The following is a 14,128-nucleotide window of genomic DNA, read 5'->3' as shown; positions in this document are numbered from 1 at the left end:
TTTTTTTTTTGAGACAGTCTCACTGTGTCACCCTAGGTAGAGGCCGTGATGTCACAGTTCACAGCAACCTCAAACTCATGGGCTTAAGCGATTCTCTTGCCTCAGCCTCCTAAGTAGCTGGGACTACAGGCACCTGTCACAATGCCCAGCTATTTTTTTGTTGTTGTTGTAGTTGTCATTGTTTAGCAGGCCTGGGCTGGGTTCTAACCTACCATCCCTGCTACACGTGGCTGGTGCCCTAACCAGTGAGCTACAGGCTCTGAGCCCCCTCCCTCCCTTTCTTCTCTCCCTTCTTTCCTCCCTGCAACTAACACCTCTCTAGTGGAGTGGGCAATAATTTAGAAGTTTCAAATAGCTTTTTAAGAAACGGAGTGGCAGGCCAGGCACAGTGGCTCATGACTATAATCCTAACACTTGGGGAGTCCAAGGTGGTCAGATTGCTTGAGCTCAGGAGTTTGAGACCAGCCTGAGTAAGAGCAAGATCCCCATCTCTACTAAAAATAGAAAAACTAGCCAAGCATTGTGGCTGGCACCTGTAGTCCCAGCTACTTGGGAGGCTGAGACAAGCGGATTACTTAAGCCTGGGACTACTGAGACAAGACAATTACTTGAGCCCGGGACTGCTGAGACAAGACGATTACTTGAGCCAGGGATTGAGGTTGCATGAGCTATGACTCCATGGCACTCTACCCAGGGTGACAGAGTGAGACAGTTGTCTCTAAATAAGTAAATAAATATCCTACCTTTTCCTTTAGGATCATAGATTAATCAGCCTATAAGAGAATGTTGTGACATTAAGTCCATTATCTTTACTTCTAGAAGCCTTGAAAATATTAAAGATGTGGGCACCTTTTTTTAATATAAACAACCTAAAAATAATCCCAAAGTGGTTTCCTTAAGAAGGTGGGCAGTTTGTGGTAGTTTCTGTATTGGCTAGATTTTATAACACACACAGTTCTTCAACCTGTGGCCATTTGTTAAGGGACTGCCTGCCTGGCGTTATTCCATCTACATTAAAAAAAATTGTATGGTCTTTTTTGACTGCATGGTAGAGGAAGCGCAGGCTTCCTGAATCAGGAAAGAAAGTTAACATGGTGAAGTGGGGGAAGGAAGGAACCAAAAAATAGTTCAGTATCACTATGCATTCTAAAGGTAATCATTCTCCAGTAGACTTTTTCCTGTTTTGAAATGAAGGTTATTAGTTCATCCCTATTATTGAGGCTTTTCTATACTCAGTGTATAATGAGTCACTGAGTTAGTGAAATTTTAAGTGTGTTCCCATTGCATCAAAAAATTGTACATTGTAAAATTTGAAATTAAAGTTGTGTTCTAATGACACTGTCTGGTTTTCATTTGGGAAGTGACTGAGGATACCTGTAATGCAGATATTTCTTTTGAAGTCTAACAATCATCACTCTTCTTTCATCTCTAGGACAAAGCAACAACAATTCAGATACCTGTGCAGAATTTCGAATAAAATATGTGGGTGCCATTGAGAAGCTGAAACTGTCTGAGGGAAAAGGTCTGGAAGGGCCACTAGACCTGATAAATTACATAGATGTTGCCCAGGTAAAAAACAAAACAAAATAAAAACAATATTCCGATTTAAAGCCCCTGGTTATGAGATCCTGTAAACTCTTGGCTTTTGAGAAAGCTGTTTGCTCTTCCAGGCCCACTGGATGGCGCTGTGCTCACTAGCTTATCCTGAAGCCACAGTTTCATTGCCTTTACAAATATTTACGAAGTTCTCTGGTCTTGGGTTGTGTAAAGTGTCTTGGAGATTGAGCTGCACAGGAACAGTCACTGTTCCTGCCCTCTGACATAGTATTTTACTTTATGTTGCTGACCGATTTCCTTGTTTAAATGAGGAGCTGACTGTATCGACTGGTTACATTCCAGAGGTCTTCCTTTTGAAATAGTCTGTCAAAACCTTATATCTCCACTGAACTCATTTCATCTCTCAATCTAATTCATAGTGATGTTGACCTGTTTGTTCATATCTTGTTTCTAACAAGAAACAGGTGAGAGTAGTTTCAAAAATACTTATCCATGTCAAGATGATGAAAAATAAATCATCATGAATGAAAATTAAGATGAATTACAGGTGTAAAGTTAGTGCATAAAATATTATAAGGTCTATACTTTGCCAGAGGTGGAAATGGATGAACCAAAGGACTAATAGTAAACTACTTCCAAAGTTTCTAGAAAACAAAATTGCATTTTCATGTATTCATTAACAAAGAAATAATTACTGCAGTGCAAAGTCTTTCACAGGGTGTTTATCTTAAGAATGTATGATCTTAAATCATAGAGAATGAGAGCATTAAATAGGATTCACATCTTCACAAAAGTAATGGAAATTATTTCTGTTTGATGGGAATCAGTGAATCTAATTTGCCACTTAACAGAGAACTCTTGGTAGTCTAGGCTCACATGATTAGTATCCTAGCACTGAGTTTGGACTATTGGAGTATAAAGTCATTCCACCATAGTACATGACGTCGTCACCTGATAGCATCGGGAAGTTTTTGCTAACTGTGACTTTAAGTGGAACAACTTACAGCAGGTTCTCAAATAACACATTATTCAGAGTTGTTTCATTGTAATGTTGATAAGGAAAAGAACTGATTTCATTATGTATACATCTTTTAGCTTGAAGTAGTTGTTTTCTAAGAACCTGTGAGTGATGTTGAAGACTTACTGTACAAGCAACAACTAGTCTAAGTATTGTACTGAATGACTACTAGTATTTCTCCTCCCAAATGCACTCATATTATGTCCATTCCTATAATAACTGTTAAATTTCTCACGTTGCCATAGAATTTTTGCTTGTTATAATTCCATTATTGACAATAGCATTTGATTTTGACTCTTGGAATTGCTTTAAACTTAATGTGACAATGATTGGTAAGAGGGTACTTATAGGGCTGGGCGTGGTGGCTCCTGCCTGTAATCCTAGCACTCTGGGAGGCTGAGGCAAGTGGATTGCTCTCAAGAGTTCGAGATCAGCCTGAGCAATAGCGAGACCTGTCTCTACTAAAAATAGAAAAACTGAGGTAAGAGGCTCACTTGAGCCCAAGAGTTTGAGGTTGCTGTGAGCTATGAGGCCACAGCACTCTACAAAAAAAAAAAAAAGAGAGAGAGAGAGTACTTGTAACATTGTGAGGACCTAAGAATTAAGGATTATTTACCATAATTTCTTAAATGTAGGCAAATGGCTCCACAAAAACATTTATAATATAGAACGTCTACTGATTAGGCAGTATTCGGATTTAGGAGATAAAACTAGATAGTCCACTGGGGACATCATCAGGTTTTATCTGCCGTTGTACTCTGAGTAACTAAAAACACAGATTGTTTTTGTGAACCGTGTTTAACAACTGTTCATCAGCAGCATTTGCCAGCCTGACACCCTGAGGCCTGGGGTTAACCAGACACATCCCACCACCTGCGTAGACACAAAATGATTGTGAGGAAAATGCTTCTTGTGCTCTTGTTTCCTGATCACCCCACATGCTGACATGAGCATAAGCCTTGAGTGTTTCAGAATTGAAAGACGGGCCTTTATTTTTCTTATGTTTAACTTTTTATCTCACCAGGATCTGTGGGAATAATCTCAGTTTGTGATTAGGGTTGACACCAGGGCCAAGACAAAGGGACAGAGATATACGTGAAGTGGATGGACTTGAATTTTGCTCACATTTGTGGGCCATAAAAAGTGGGATAGGCTCAGTGCCTGTAGCTCAGTGGTGACAGCGCCAGCCACATACACCAAGGGTGGCGGGTTTGAACCCGGCCCAGGCCAGCTAAACAACAACTGCAACAAAAAAATAGCCAGGCGTTGTGGCGGGTGCCTGTAGTCCCAGCTACTGGGTAGGCTGAGGGAAGAGAATCACTTAAGCCCAAGAGTTGGAGGTTGCTGTGGGCTATGATGCCATAGCACTCTCCTAAGGGCAACATACTAAGACTCTGTCTCCAAAAAAAAAAAAAAAAGTGGGGTAGTTGTTCTGCTTTTTGGAGAAATTCTTGCCCAGCTAATGTGTACCCCACATTTTTTTTTGTAGAGACAGGGTCTTACTTTATGGCCCTCGGTAGAGTGCCCTGGCGTCACACAGCTCACAGCAACCTCCAGTTCCTGGGCTTAGGTGATTCTCTTGCGTCAGGCTCCCAAATAGCTGGGACTACAGGTGCTAGCCACAACGCTCGACTATTTGTGTTGTTATTGTAGTTCAGCTGGGGCTGGGTTTGAACCCACCAGCCTCGGTATATGGCACCCTACTCACTGAGCCACAGGTGCCACCCCTGTACCCCCACATTCTTTAAAGAGTTTTTTAGGTTTGTGACGGCCAGATACTAAATGTGACTAATCCAACTTAAGACTATTAACATAATTTTAATATTTATCATGTAATTTGTTTTTACTATAAAGCAAGATGGAAAGTTGCCTTTTGTTCCTCTGGAAGAAGAATTTATTATGGGAGTTTCCAAGTATGGCATAAAAGTATCAACATCAGATCAGTATGTAAGTAATTTATTAAAGAAAAAAACTGTCTTTTAGATAAAAGGGAATTCAAGCCATTAATAGCCCACTTACAGTAAGGTCTGCTCCTGTTTGCTGAGTGGTTGGTTTGTAAACGTTCCTGGCAGCTGGTCTCAGATGTGACCAGTTCCTGAGGGTGGGTAGAGGCACCTCCTGTGTAGATAGGGCCTCTGTAGCCCCCCACTATGGCTCCTGGTGCATTTTCAACTTAGGACCTCACAGCAGTTAAGAGTAGCTGTCAGCTTATAAGGAGGACACCGAAACAGGGATAGTTTAGATCACCCTACCCTTGTCTTTCTGGGATTTAAGCAGGAGGGTGTGACCCTGAAGGCAAAGCGCCCCTTAACGGGGCATAAGGAAATGTCCCCTGGGGTGACAAACCTACATGGCTACTTCCTGTCAGATCCTTGGATGTGCTGTTCAGAACCTCACAATAGAGTCTGCTTGGAAACATGTCATAGGAACTGAGAAACATTGAAAACAGTCCTGATCTTTTTGCATTTTTCCTGATTTCTGCAGGATGTCTTGCACAGGCATGCTCTGTATTTAATCATCCGGATGGTGTGTTACGATGATGGTCTGGGGGCAGGAAAAAGCTTATTGGCTCTGAAGACCACAGATGCGAGCAATGAAGAATACAGCCTGTGGGTTTATCAGTGCAACAGCCTGGTGAGACTTTTAAGTTTCCTTGGTTAGTTTCCTATTCGTCAAGTGGCAAAACCAGACTTACATTCTTTTCAAAGGCTGAAGAAATGCTTTGTATTATGTATCTACCACCTAGCCAGTGATAATGAATATTAGGCCATAGGTCTGACAGCTGCCCTAACTTAGTGCAGGTTGTGAACTATTTATATTAGGCCCAGTAGCAACACTCACTTATACCTGCATTTAAAGGTTTGGGGGAAACGTTTGGAGGAAATGTGGGTGTTTTCTGTGGGCCAGAGGCTCCCTCCGTTTCTGTATTTTGTCCTTCCTGACTCAGCACCCTGCTCACCGGCTGCAGTATCTGTGTGTGCTCTTCTCTAAAGGAGGCGGATAGGGCCCCACTGATCCAGGCAGGCATGTGTAGGCGGCTTCCAGAAGTGATGGGCAGGTTGAGGGAGCCATCAGAAGCGTGGCCTCTGTTTATGCCTCTTGGTCAAATTAAGTTCAGAAAGAGATTTGTGAATGTTGTTCTTACTGCATCTTTTCACATAATGTAGGAACAGGCACAAGCAATTTGCAAAGTTTTATCTACTGCTTTTGACTCCGTATTAACATCAGAGAAATCTTGAATTCTGCAATCAAGTGGAAATCAACTTCATCTGAAAGCTCAGCTGTTTTCAATCCGTAAAGTTGAACTGTTATGGAAATAGGTGAGCCCCTGCTCTAGACTTTCTGAAGAAAACACAATGTATAAAATATTGAACATTCGTTTTTATAATAAAATGTGTTGTTATACAGTGAGTTTACTCTCAATGAAGTCATCTACTTTCTCCAGTAAAAAAGAAACACTTGCCATTTTCAAATAGAAATAAACTTAACACCTAAGTGTCATAGATGTCCACTCAGTAAATAGCAAACATTGAGGCCCTGTCTGAGGGAGACGAATGTGCACTGTGGCTGCTTCTTAGGGAGGCGCATCACTTGATTATAAACAGGGTGGAGTGAGTTAGAGGTTTAGACTGGGGACTTGGGTTCATGCTGGTGTGGGGCAGTGATATTGCCAACTTTTTAAAAGCATATTATCAATATGCTAGTAAATCTCAATTTTTGGGGGAGGGGGGTGGACAGAGTCTCACTATGTTGCCCTTGATAGAGTGCTGTGGCGTCACAGCTCACAGCAACCTCAAACTCTTGGGCTTAAGGGATTCTCTTGCCTCACCCTCCCAAGTAGCTGGAACTACAGGTGCCCGCCACAACGCTGGCTATTATTTTTTAATTGTAGTTGTCATTGTTTAGCTGGCCCAGGCTGGGTTTGAACCCGCCAGCCTTGGTGTATGTGGCCGGTGCTATAACCACTGTGCTATGAGCGCTGAGCCGTAAATCTCAATTTTTATCTCAAAGAGTTGAGAGAACCTTCAAAGATGACTGCTCATGCTACAAGAACTGATATTTAAAGGATCTCAGGTATAATAATATGTTGGTATGCTTTTTTTTAAAAAAAGGACTGTTAGTATACAACACTATAAAGATTAAAAACATTAAAAATAAAACCATATCCATTTAAAAGTATTTTATTTTTTTCCAGTCAAGTGACTAGTTAACAAGAAGAGTAAACTTATTAGACATGCTCTAATTATAAATCACTGCATTAAGGACAATGAAAATAAGAATCAATTTAGGTTATACAATATATACAGTTGCGCTGCAACTAGACCAAAGTGAATGAATTGATTATCATACATCTCAAACAGCATCCTAAGCTGCATCTTGTTATCCACCCCTTAACAGGTCACACAGTTACTATTAGTCTGAGCACATATTTCTGAGTCATTATCCCTAGAAGTCAGATCTAATGGAAAATGGCAAGCAAAATGCCAGAATCCTGCAGCTCAAGTTCGTAAACTTTAAATATAAATAGATATCTACAATGTTTCCTTTCAGTTGCTTTTTTTTTTTTTAATTTGCAAAGAGCAAATAACTATTAGGGAAGTTAATATAATTTTTCCTCTGGCAAGAGTACTACTAATTACTGCACAATAGCACCACCAAATTGTAGGTTGGAAAAATATTTCCTAGATATTTATGTACCAGTGAACCTGATAGAATAGTTTGGAGTTCAAATGCTGATATGAATCAGCTTTCTTCCTTACACAGCTGGCCCCAGGTGGTCAGCAGGCTGATTGTAAGACACAGATGAAGGAGGACTGTAAAGTCGGATAAGTGCACTGTGCAAAAGGTATGTTTACTTCCTGAATCTAGGAGAAAATTAACTAAATGAGGGGTTCAACCAACAGAAATTAACAATTAGTGAAAATAGATGTAGTGCTTTAAAAGAAGACTTTAATTATAGATCTAACACATGTTTACCTGGAACTTGGAAAGGCAAAAAGCAACTGCTATACAACATCATAAAGCATTCCAGTTTGTTCTGTCTTCTTTTATAATAGCAATAAAAAGTACAATGTCAAGAGAAAAGAAAAAAAAAAAAAGATCTCTACACTTCCAAGTATCTTGCACACTAAAGGCAGGCTGCTTCAATCCAATGTACCATCATAACAGATGCAGTAACTGCATTGTTTCCTCGCTTTCCGAGCCTATACGTAAAATTTATTCCTCTGTTTTTGTTAGAAGTCTCAAGTGGGCATCATATGCCTATGCTCAAAGAGTGCTAGAATTTCCAATATTCCTACTATGAATCTTGTCACAATTACTAAATAGAGGTATGACAGTCAATTTCGTTAAAACTAATGAGTTTTGATGTTATAATATACAACCTAATCCCCCCTCCCCTCCTTCCCTAAGTAGCTTAAGGTTAAGAATGATATGATGCCCTTAAATAGTAAAAACTGGGATGTTCGGGGATATTTTATTACCTGGATATACAGATTTCTGATATGCTTTTGATTATAAACAGATGGACAGATTAAATTTCAAGACAGTATTAACTACCATTCCTGTTGGGATATTATATAAATACAAGACACTAAACTGAGTAAACATTCTCATGGGTAGGAAGGAAGGCAGTGGTATACACGACAAGAAATAGCAGGTGACACGTGTTAATATATCGTGGTTGGCACCACGGAAAATTCTACTGTGTACAGTTGATTTCTGTGTGATTAAGAAAGTTAAGAAGGCAAATTCCAAAACATCTAAAGCATATAAACTAGTTTATAGAACTGTTTTGCAATCCATCATCCTTAGTTTTTAACCAAATTCAGGAAATGCAGTTTTATATATGACCTCCTGGAATTGGACTGACTGCAAATATTGTATGTTATAATAAACCATCGGTAGTTTTGTTAAGTATGATCGTTCACAATGACAGGTTATACACACATGCAGAAGATAATGACAGCTGCAACCTCACAAATTAGGAAGTACAACGCTAATGTGTCAATTTCCAAGTTGCTTTAAATAAGTATTGGATGGGTTTCAGAGGAATATGTGTCTTTAAAGGTGAACTGATGGCATCTTACTGAGAAAGTCCAGGGCTGGGTCATGGACCCCTGAAGCAGACAGAGGGGGTATGTGCTTCCTAAAATAGTAATTGTGCAAAAAAGATCAACTGCAGAACTGGGCCAAGGGGCCACAGGGCCACGGAAAGCAGGAAGAATTTATTTCTAATATTCTTAAATTCAAATATTTTGAGGTTTTACTAATCTATAAATGCAGGATCTTGATTATGTAGTTAAAATAACTTCTCAGTTCACCTTCAGGAAATTCATTTTTTCCTAATAAAAGCATAACAATGTTTTATGAAAACCACAAATTATAAAAAACTATTTATGTGTAAAAATTGTCTTTGATTTTAAAAACAGAACAGTAGTATTAGAGAAAATGGGCTACCGTACAATACAATTCGTGGAACTGGTTATATCTGGCAAGAGTTTTGGAACCAACAACAAAAGAGGAATGTAACTGTTGTAAGAAATGCTTTTGTTCAGTAGCAATTTAGTCAGCAATAAAGTGCACAAACGATACAGGGAATGCTCCTTTGCGGCTGGGATCTCCATCAATGTGGCCAATCTGAAATGAGTAAAAGTTTAGGTTATAAAAACTCCAAATGTTGGCAACTTGGAAGGGCATTACATATAGCATTTGGGGAAACAAAGAACAGATCTGTTCAGAACAATCTCTTCTGATGATTAGTTACTTGGGTACAACATCGAAACTACTTTCTGCTTTTTTCTTCACCTGTACTTGCAGTAGTGTGTGCCTCCTGTGAGAGGGACTCTGACCAGCGTCTGCTGTGAGGACGGCACTCCATCTGGGCCTGCAGTCCCTGGGGCACATAGGTCAGCCGGCTGACTACCACTCCCCGTCTGCCTTTTTATTTTTTACATCTTATTTAACATAGTTTTATTTCAAGTTTTTAAAGTACTTGGGAATTTTTAGTGCATTCATGAGCACATATTAAAATTCAATTTCAAATTTAATGAAATTGAACACAAAAATAACATGGAATGAAGGTTTTTGTACTTGGAGCAATCATGTTATGCAAATTTATTTTTATTTTTTTTGCAGTTTTTGGCCAGGGCTGGGTTTGAACCCACCACCTCTGGCATATGGGGCCAGCACCCTACTCCTCTGAGCCACAGGCGCCGCCCCATGTTATGCGAATTTTTATTAAATCATAACTGTATACATTTGAAGTTTGAGAGCTACACAGTCACAGAAAGGAGTGACTTGGCTCCATTTAAACTGAGTCAACCATTTCTGGAAGCCCTTAATACATCCACTTACCTTCATTCACTCTAAGTAACTTACATAAATTATATCCAAATATGATCTCAATAATGTAAACTATGTAGGCCAATAAAAGTCTTAATAAAAACTGCCAAAATATAAATGGTAGGGTTCTGGGGGGTAGGAGTGAAGGTAGCAGGCTGTGATTATTTACAACATTTATTTTCTTCTTTATACCTTTCTGTGTTTTCCAGAGTTTGGGAAATGAACAGGCATTTCCCATATGGCTGAGCCTGTTGTAGTTGAGCTCCCAACCCCAGCCCCATTTCCACTGTTCACACTGGGGAGGTAGCAAGTCTGGGAGCTCACACCCTTGGTGCAACAGGCACTCACCCCTCCCTGGAAGCCAGGAACCCAAGAACCCAGGAGCTGCCTGTGTCCCTTTCTTCACCTGTGCTACCACAGCCCACAGGCGCTTTCCATCCCTCAAGGGGAAATGAAGCCCGGAGGAAGACTGCTGGATCCAGCCAGGCCAAAAGCAGAGCTGCAAGGCCCTGAGTGTGCACAAAACCTCTGGGGGCCAAGAGTTTACGGTTTAAACAGGTGGGAGCTCTGCTAGGGACAGGATCCAAACTCTTGCACTTGTCAAAGCAGAGCAGTTTCTGTTAGTCCTGTCTGAGTCATCACTTGAGCTATCCGCTAGCTGAGCTCCACCTGCAGGGCTAGACCATCAGCACCAGGCGCTGGCATGGGGCAGACGCCACCCAGCATTATGCACACACTCTGCTCACTATCAGTCCTTCCACCCTTAGCTCTCGGCAGCTGCCTCTCAGTGCATACTCACTGCATCATCCTTACAGGGCAATGGGTAAGCTCCCTTTCACAGATGTCACTAAAGCTTAAAGATAAAAGCAACCTGTCCCAAATCAGGGTTGAGTCTGAATTCTTGGCCTCTCCAGGGGAATCACAGATCATCTCGCTCCTGATTCCAGCTGATGCTTGAGTAGCCCACAGCTCATCTCAGGACCAGACCAGCACCTAGCGATTGTGTCCTCTAGGTCAGTTCTTTCTAGACACCTGACTCCCCCAATCCAGCAATGGGACAGGTAATGCCACAGAAACTCAAGGCCTCAAAATGGAAAGGTCTCATTTGAGGCCCTCAAATGAGGACAGAAACCACCCTCGGGGATAATTCAGGCTGGTTCAAAAGTGGCATCCACAGAGAGATACATGAGGAAGCCAAGGGGCAGAGCAGTCAGTGACCTGAGGACTGAACAATGGCACTAGGACTGGGCTGCTCTGACTGAGAACCTCACCGTGAGCAGGTCTCTCCAGCCAGGAGGGCAGGGATACAACTCAGCCCCCAGGGCCCCTCCCAGGCCCAACCCTGACTCACCCACCACTCCTGGTCCTCCTCCCCATCCACGATGATCACATCTCCCTCGGAGAAGGTCAGCTCATCCGGGTTGTCAGCCACACAATTATAGAGAGCTTTGACCCGCTTAGGCTTCAACTTGGTCTGCATAAAGAGAGGAGGGGCCACAGGTCAGTGTGGCAGAAGGTCTAAGCTCCTGGGGCAGAAAACTGGACCACTCCATGTCCAGCTGGCCTGGGAGTCCTGGGCCTGGGAAGCCCATGGATGCCACGCCTGGGCAGGTCAGTGCAGCTGGGGCGCCAGGGAGGGAAATGGAAAAATCCCAGCTGGGCAGATAGCACAGGCCAAGAGCGGGGAACAAGTGGCTGGGCCTAGGGCTTGAGAGTGGTCTGTCTGGAGCCGCTGAGAAGCCAAGCCTGCCAGCCACCTAGATCAAGCAGGCAGATACTGGGAAGAAGCCCCCTGCTCTGCTACAACCTGGGGAAGAGGGAAAGACCCGTTTCCCCAACCCTTGCAGAACAACCTGCACCCTTCTGGCCAGAGCCAAGGGGAAGGGGAAGCTCGTCCACTTACTGCCTGTGACTTCCTGGGCATGGGTGCGGGGGGCTGCAGAACCACGGCATTGGACAGAGGACCCAGAGCGTCTGTTCCAGAAAGGTCTGCTGCTTGAAGGCAAAAATGAAGCAACTTTATAAGATGTCCCATCAATCATGAACATGAGATATGAACAATAAACAATAAATACAAAAGTCACAGAGTCATGTCTGAATTTCCCCAAATGTTGAGACAAAAGTCCCCACAAAGCCAAAGAACTTCTGCCTTGGAAGCAGCTCTTACAGGGTGTGTAAGGTGGGTCAGTGTCCCAAAGTGAGTTAGGTGGCATCAGAGGCCCCTCTCAGCTCACCCTGTTGGCAGGAGAGGACAGAGTGAGGAGCCCAGTTGCGAGCTGCTCGAGAGCAGAGCACCAGAAGCTGAGGCAGGCAGGGGCCGTGCAGCAGGGCACTGCTGGGCCTCCCTCGGCATGGCAAGCCTCCCTGGGAACATCCCCCCACTACCCCTACAAGCTCAGCAGAACCCAGCCCCACACTAAATAATTACCAGGTCCTCTTGGTTGGCTTTTGTTGATCACTGGGGTCGGCTTGTCAGCCCTACAAAGAAGGGGAAAAACAGACTTAATGCTACCTGAGGCCACTTTCTCCCTTTCATAAGGGAACCACTGGGTTCACGCCGACATGTGAGCTGATTTCATTCAGCTAGCTCTTTTTGAGAAGGAGGAATGAGAAGTCTGGAGGAAAGTGCTAGATCTAAGGCTCTTGACCCTACAACCAGGGCACACCCTCCATGTGAGTCTGCAGCTGAGGACCAGGGTCTGGAGCTAAAAGCTGGAGACCAGCCACGGCTCCACCTCCAGTTTGCTCATTTCCTTCCCTGGTTAGGCCTTGGTCCCTTCATCAGAAAGGGAGGGGCTGGATCTTAATCTCAGGTCCAGATGGCTCTGCCAGGACATACCCAAGCCCCACTGGGCAGGGTCATCTGTGTGGTCCCTGCTGCTGGGAACCGATGTGGCTGAGCACGGGCTCAGGCGCCAGCACACACCAAGGCCACAAGGTAGAAACACACAGGGAAGGGAGTGGCTCCCAGAGCTGGCAGATGGGGTCTGTTAACTCAGACCCACCACCTGGTAGACCTGGATAAGTGTGTTTCTGAGAGTTGGTGCTTCCATCTGCAAAAGGTGTGAGTGACACCAGGGCTGTCAAACTCTCAAAATACAGATAGCACCACATGTCTCAGAGAAGCTGAGAGAAGCTCTCTAGTCCCCCGGTGGGTCTTGATGAGGAATGGGAGCCAGGAGTGGGGAAGGGAAGTCAGGGACATAATTCTGTCCATTCTTTCTGTGCTGCCCCAATGGAATACACCTGGGCCTTGGTGCCAGCAGCCTCAGAAATGACAATGGTTTTGCTCCCATGTTCAAGACAGTGAAAGGGCCTAAAAATGAAGGCCCCACACACCTGGCCAGTCTTGCCATTTGATCCTCATCAATGTTGTTGTGTGTAAATGTCTCAGCAGACATCATGAAGCTGCCCTGGCCGGGATCTAGTCTGCAATCACCCTGGACTACAGAGCACTCACAGGGAAGGCCCGAGTGTCTAAGACAGCAGTCAGCAGACTTGTCTTTGAAGGGCCAACACTAAATTCTTTAGGCTTCGTAGGGTGCAAAGTCTCTGACACAACCATTCAACTCTGCCACTGTGGGGCAAGTAGCCACAGACGACTGGCTGTCTTCTGTGAAACTTTGTCTATAGGCACCAAAATGTGATTTCACACAACTTCCATGTGCCATAAAATATTCGGCTTTTGATTTGTTTTGCTAACTATCTACAAAGACAAAAGCCATTCTTGGCTCCTGGGCCACAGATAACAGGAGGGAAGCGGGATGTGGCCTGTGAGCCAGTGTTTGCTGAAACCTGCTGTAAGAAAACTAGTGTGAAAATCCAGATTTATACCAAGGACAAAATTATTGCTGGAGGAGTGGTGGTTGAGGGGCTACCTCCTTTATGAGAGGACAAACCACCACCTTTAGAAACAGAACTCCCCTGGGCAGTGACAACATGATTCCACCCGGCCTCATCTCTCTTGCACATACTCTAACCTCTCCTGCTCTGTCCACAGCCCAACGTCTCCTTCCACTGAGATCTGAAACCAGGTAAGGCATGCCAGAGAGGAAATGCACTCAGCAGCCCTGTTCTTAGGGCTCCTTGCTGAGTGCTGGGGGCTGATCCTTATCCCAAACTTTAGTACCCGATTTGGTCTCTTGAAAAAACAGCAGCTTGGGCAGAGCAAACCCGAGAGTGTTGTAAGCGAAGAGGACAGAAGTATGG

The 14,128-nt window shown here is 43.5% G+C and overlaps 2 protein-coding genes across 3 annotated transcripts in view; one reads left to right on the top strand and one right to left on the bottom strand.

Annotated features, from left to right (window-relative positions):
- The window catches only part of ITGB1BP1 (integrin subunit beta 1 binding protein 1), a 12,838-nt gene extending 6,840 nt beyond the window's left edge, over nt 1-5,998 (top strand). For both annotated transcript variants that reach the window (XM_023511838.1, XM_023511839.1), the window contains 4 exons: nt 1,433-1,569; nt 4,430-4,522; nt 5,060-5,209; nt 5,743-5,998. In XM_023511838.1, the coding sequence (XP_023367606.1) occupies nt 1,433-1,569; nt 4,430-4,522; nt 5,060-5,209; nt 5,743-5,814 (452 nt within the window). In that variant the 3' untranslated portion in view covers nt 5,815-5,998. The remainder of the gene's footprint in view (nt 1-1,432; nt 1,570-4,429; nt 4,523-5,059; nt 5,210-5,742) is intronic.
- Nucleotides 5,999-9,119: 3,121 nt separating this feature from the next.
- Nucleotides 9,120-14,128, bottom strand: part of ASAP2 (ArfGAP with SH3 domain, ankyrin repeat and PH domain 2) — a 185,598-nt gene continuing 180,589 nt past the window's right edge. The window contains exons 25-28 of the mRNA XM_023511806.1: nt 12,348-12,397; nt 11,823-11,914; nt 11,271-11,393; nt 9,120-9,214 (exon numbers count right to left, since the gene is read on the bottom strand). Coding sequence (XP_023367574.1) covers nt 9,140-9,214; nt 11,271-11,393; nt 11,823-11,914; nt 12,348-12,397 — 340 coding nt within the window. The 3' untranslated portion in view covers nt 9,120-9,139. The remainder of the gene's footprint in view (nt 9,215-11,270; nt 11,394-11,822; nt 11,915-12,347; nt 12,398-14,128) is intronic.

Source organism: Otolemur garnettii, unplaced genomic scaffold (genome assembly GCF_000181295.1).
Source record: "Otolemur garnettii isolate 467f Iridium unplaced genomic scaffold, OtoGar3 scaffold00022, whole genome shotgun sequence".
Lineage (NCBI taxonomy): Eukaryota > Metazoa > Chordata > Mammalia > Primates > Galagidae > Otolemur > Otolemur garnettii.
This window is presented reverse-complemented; position numbering and strand designations above follow the sequence as displayed.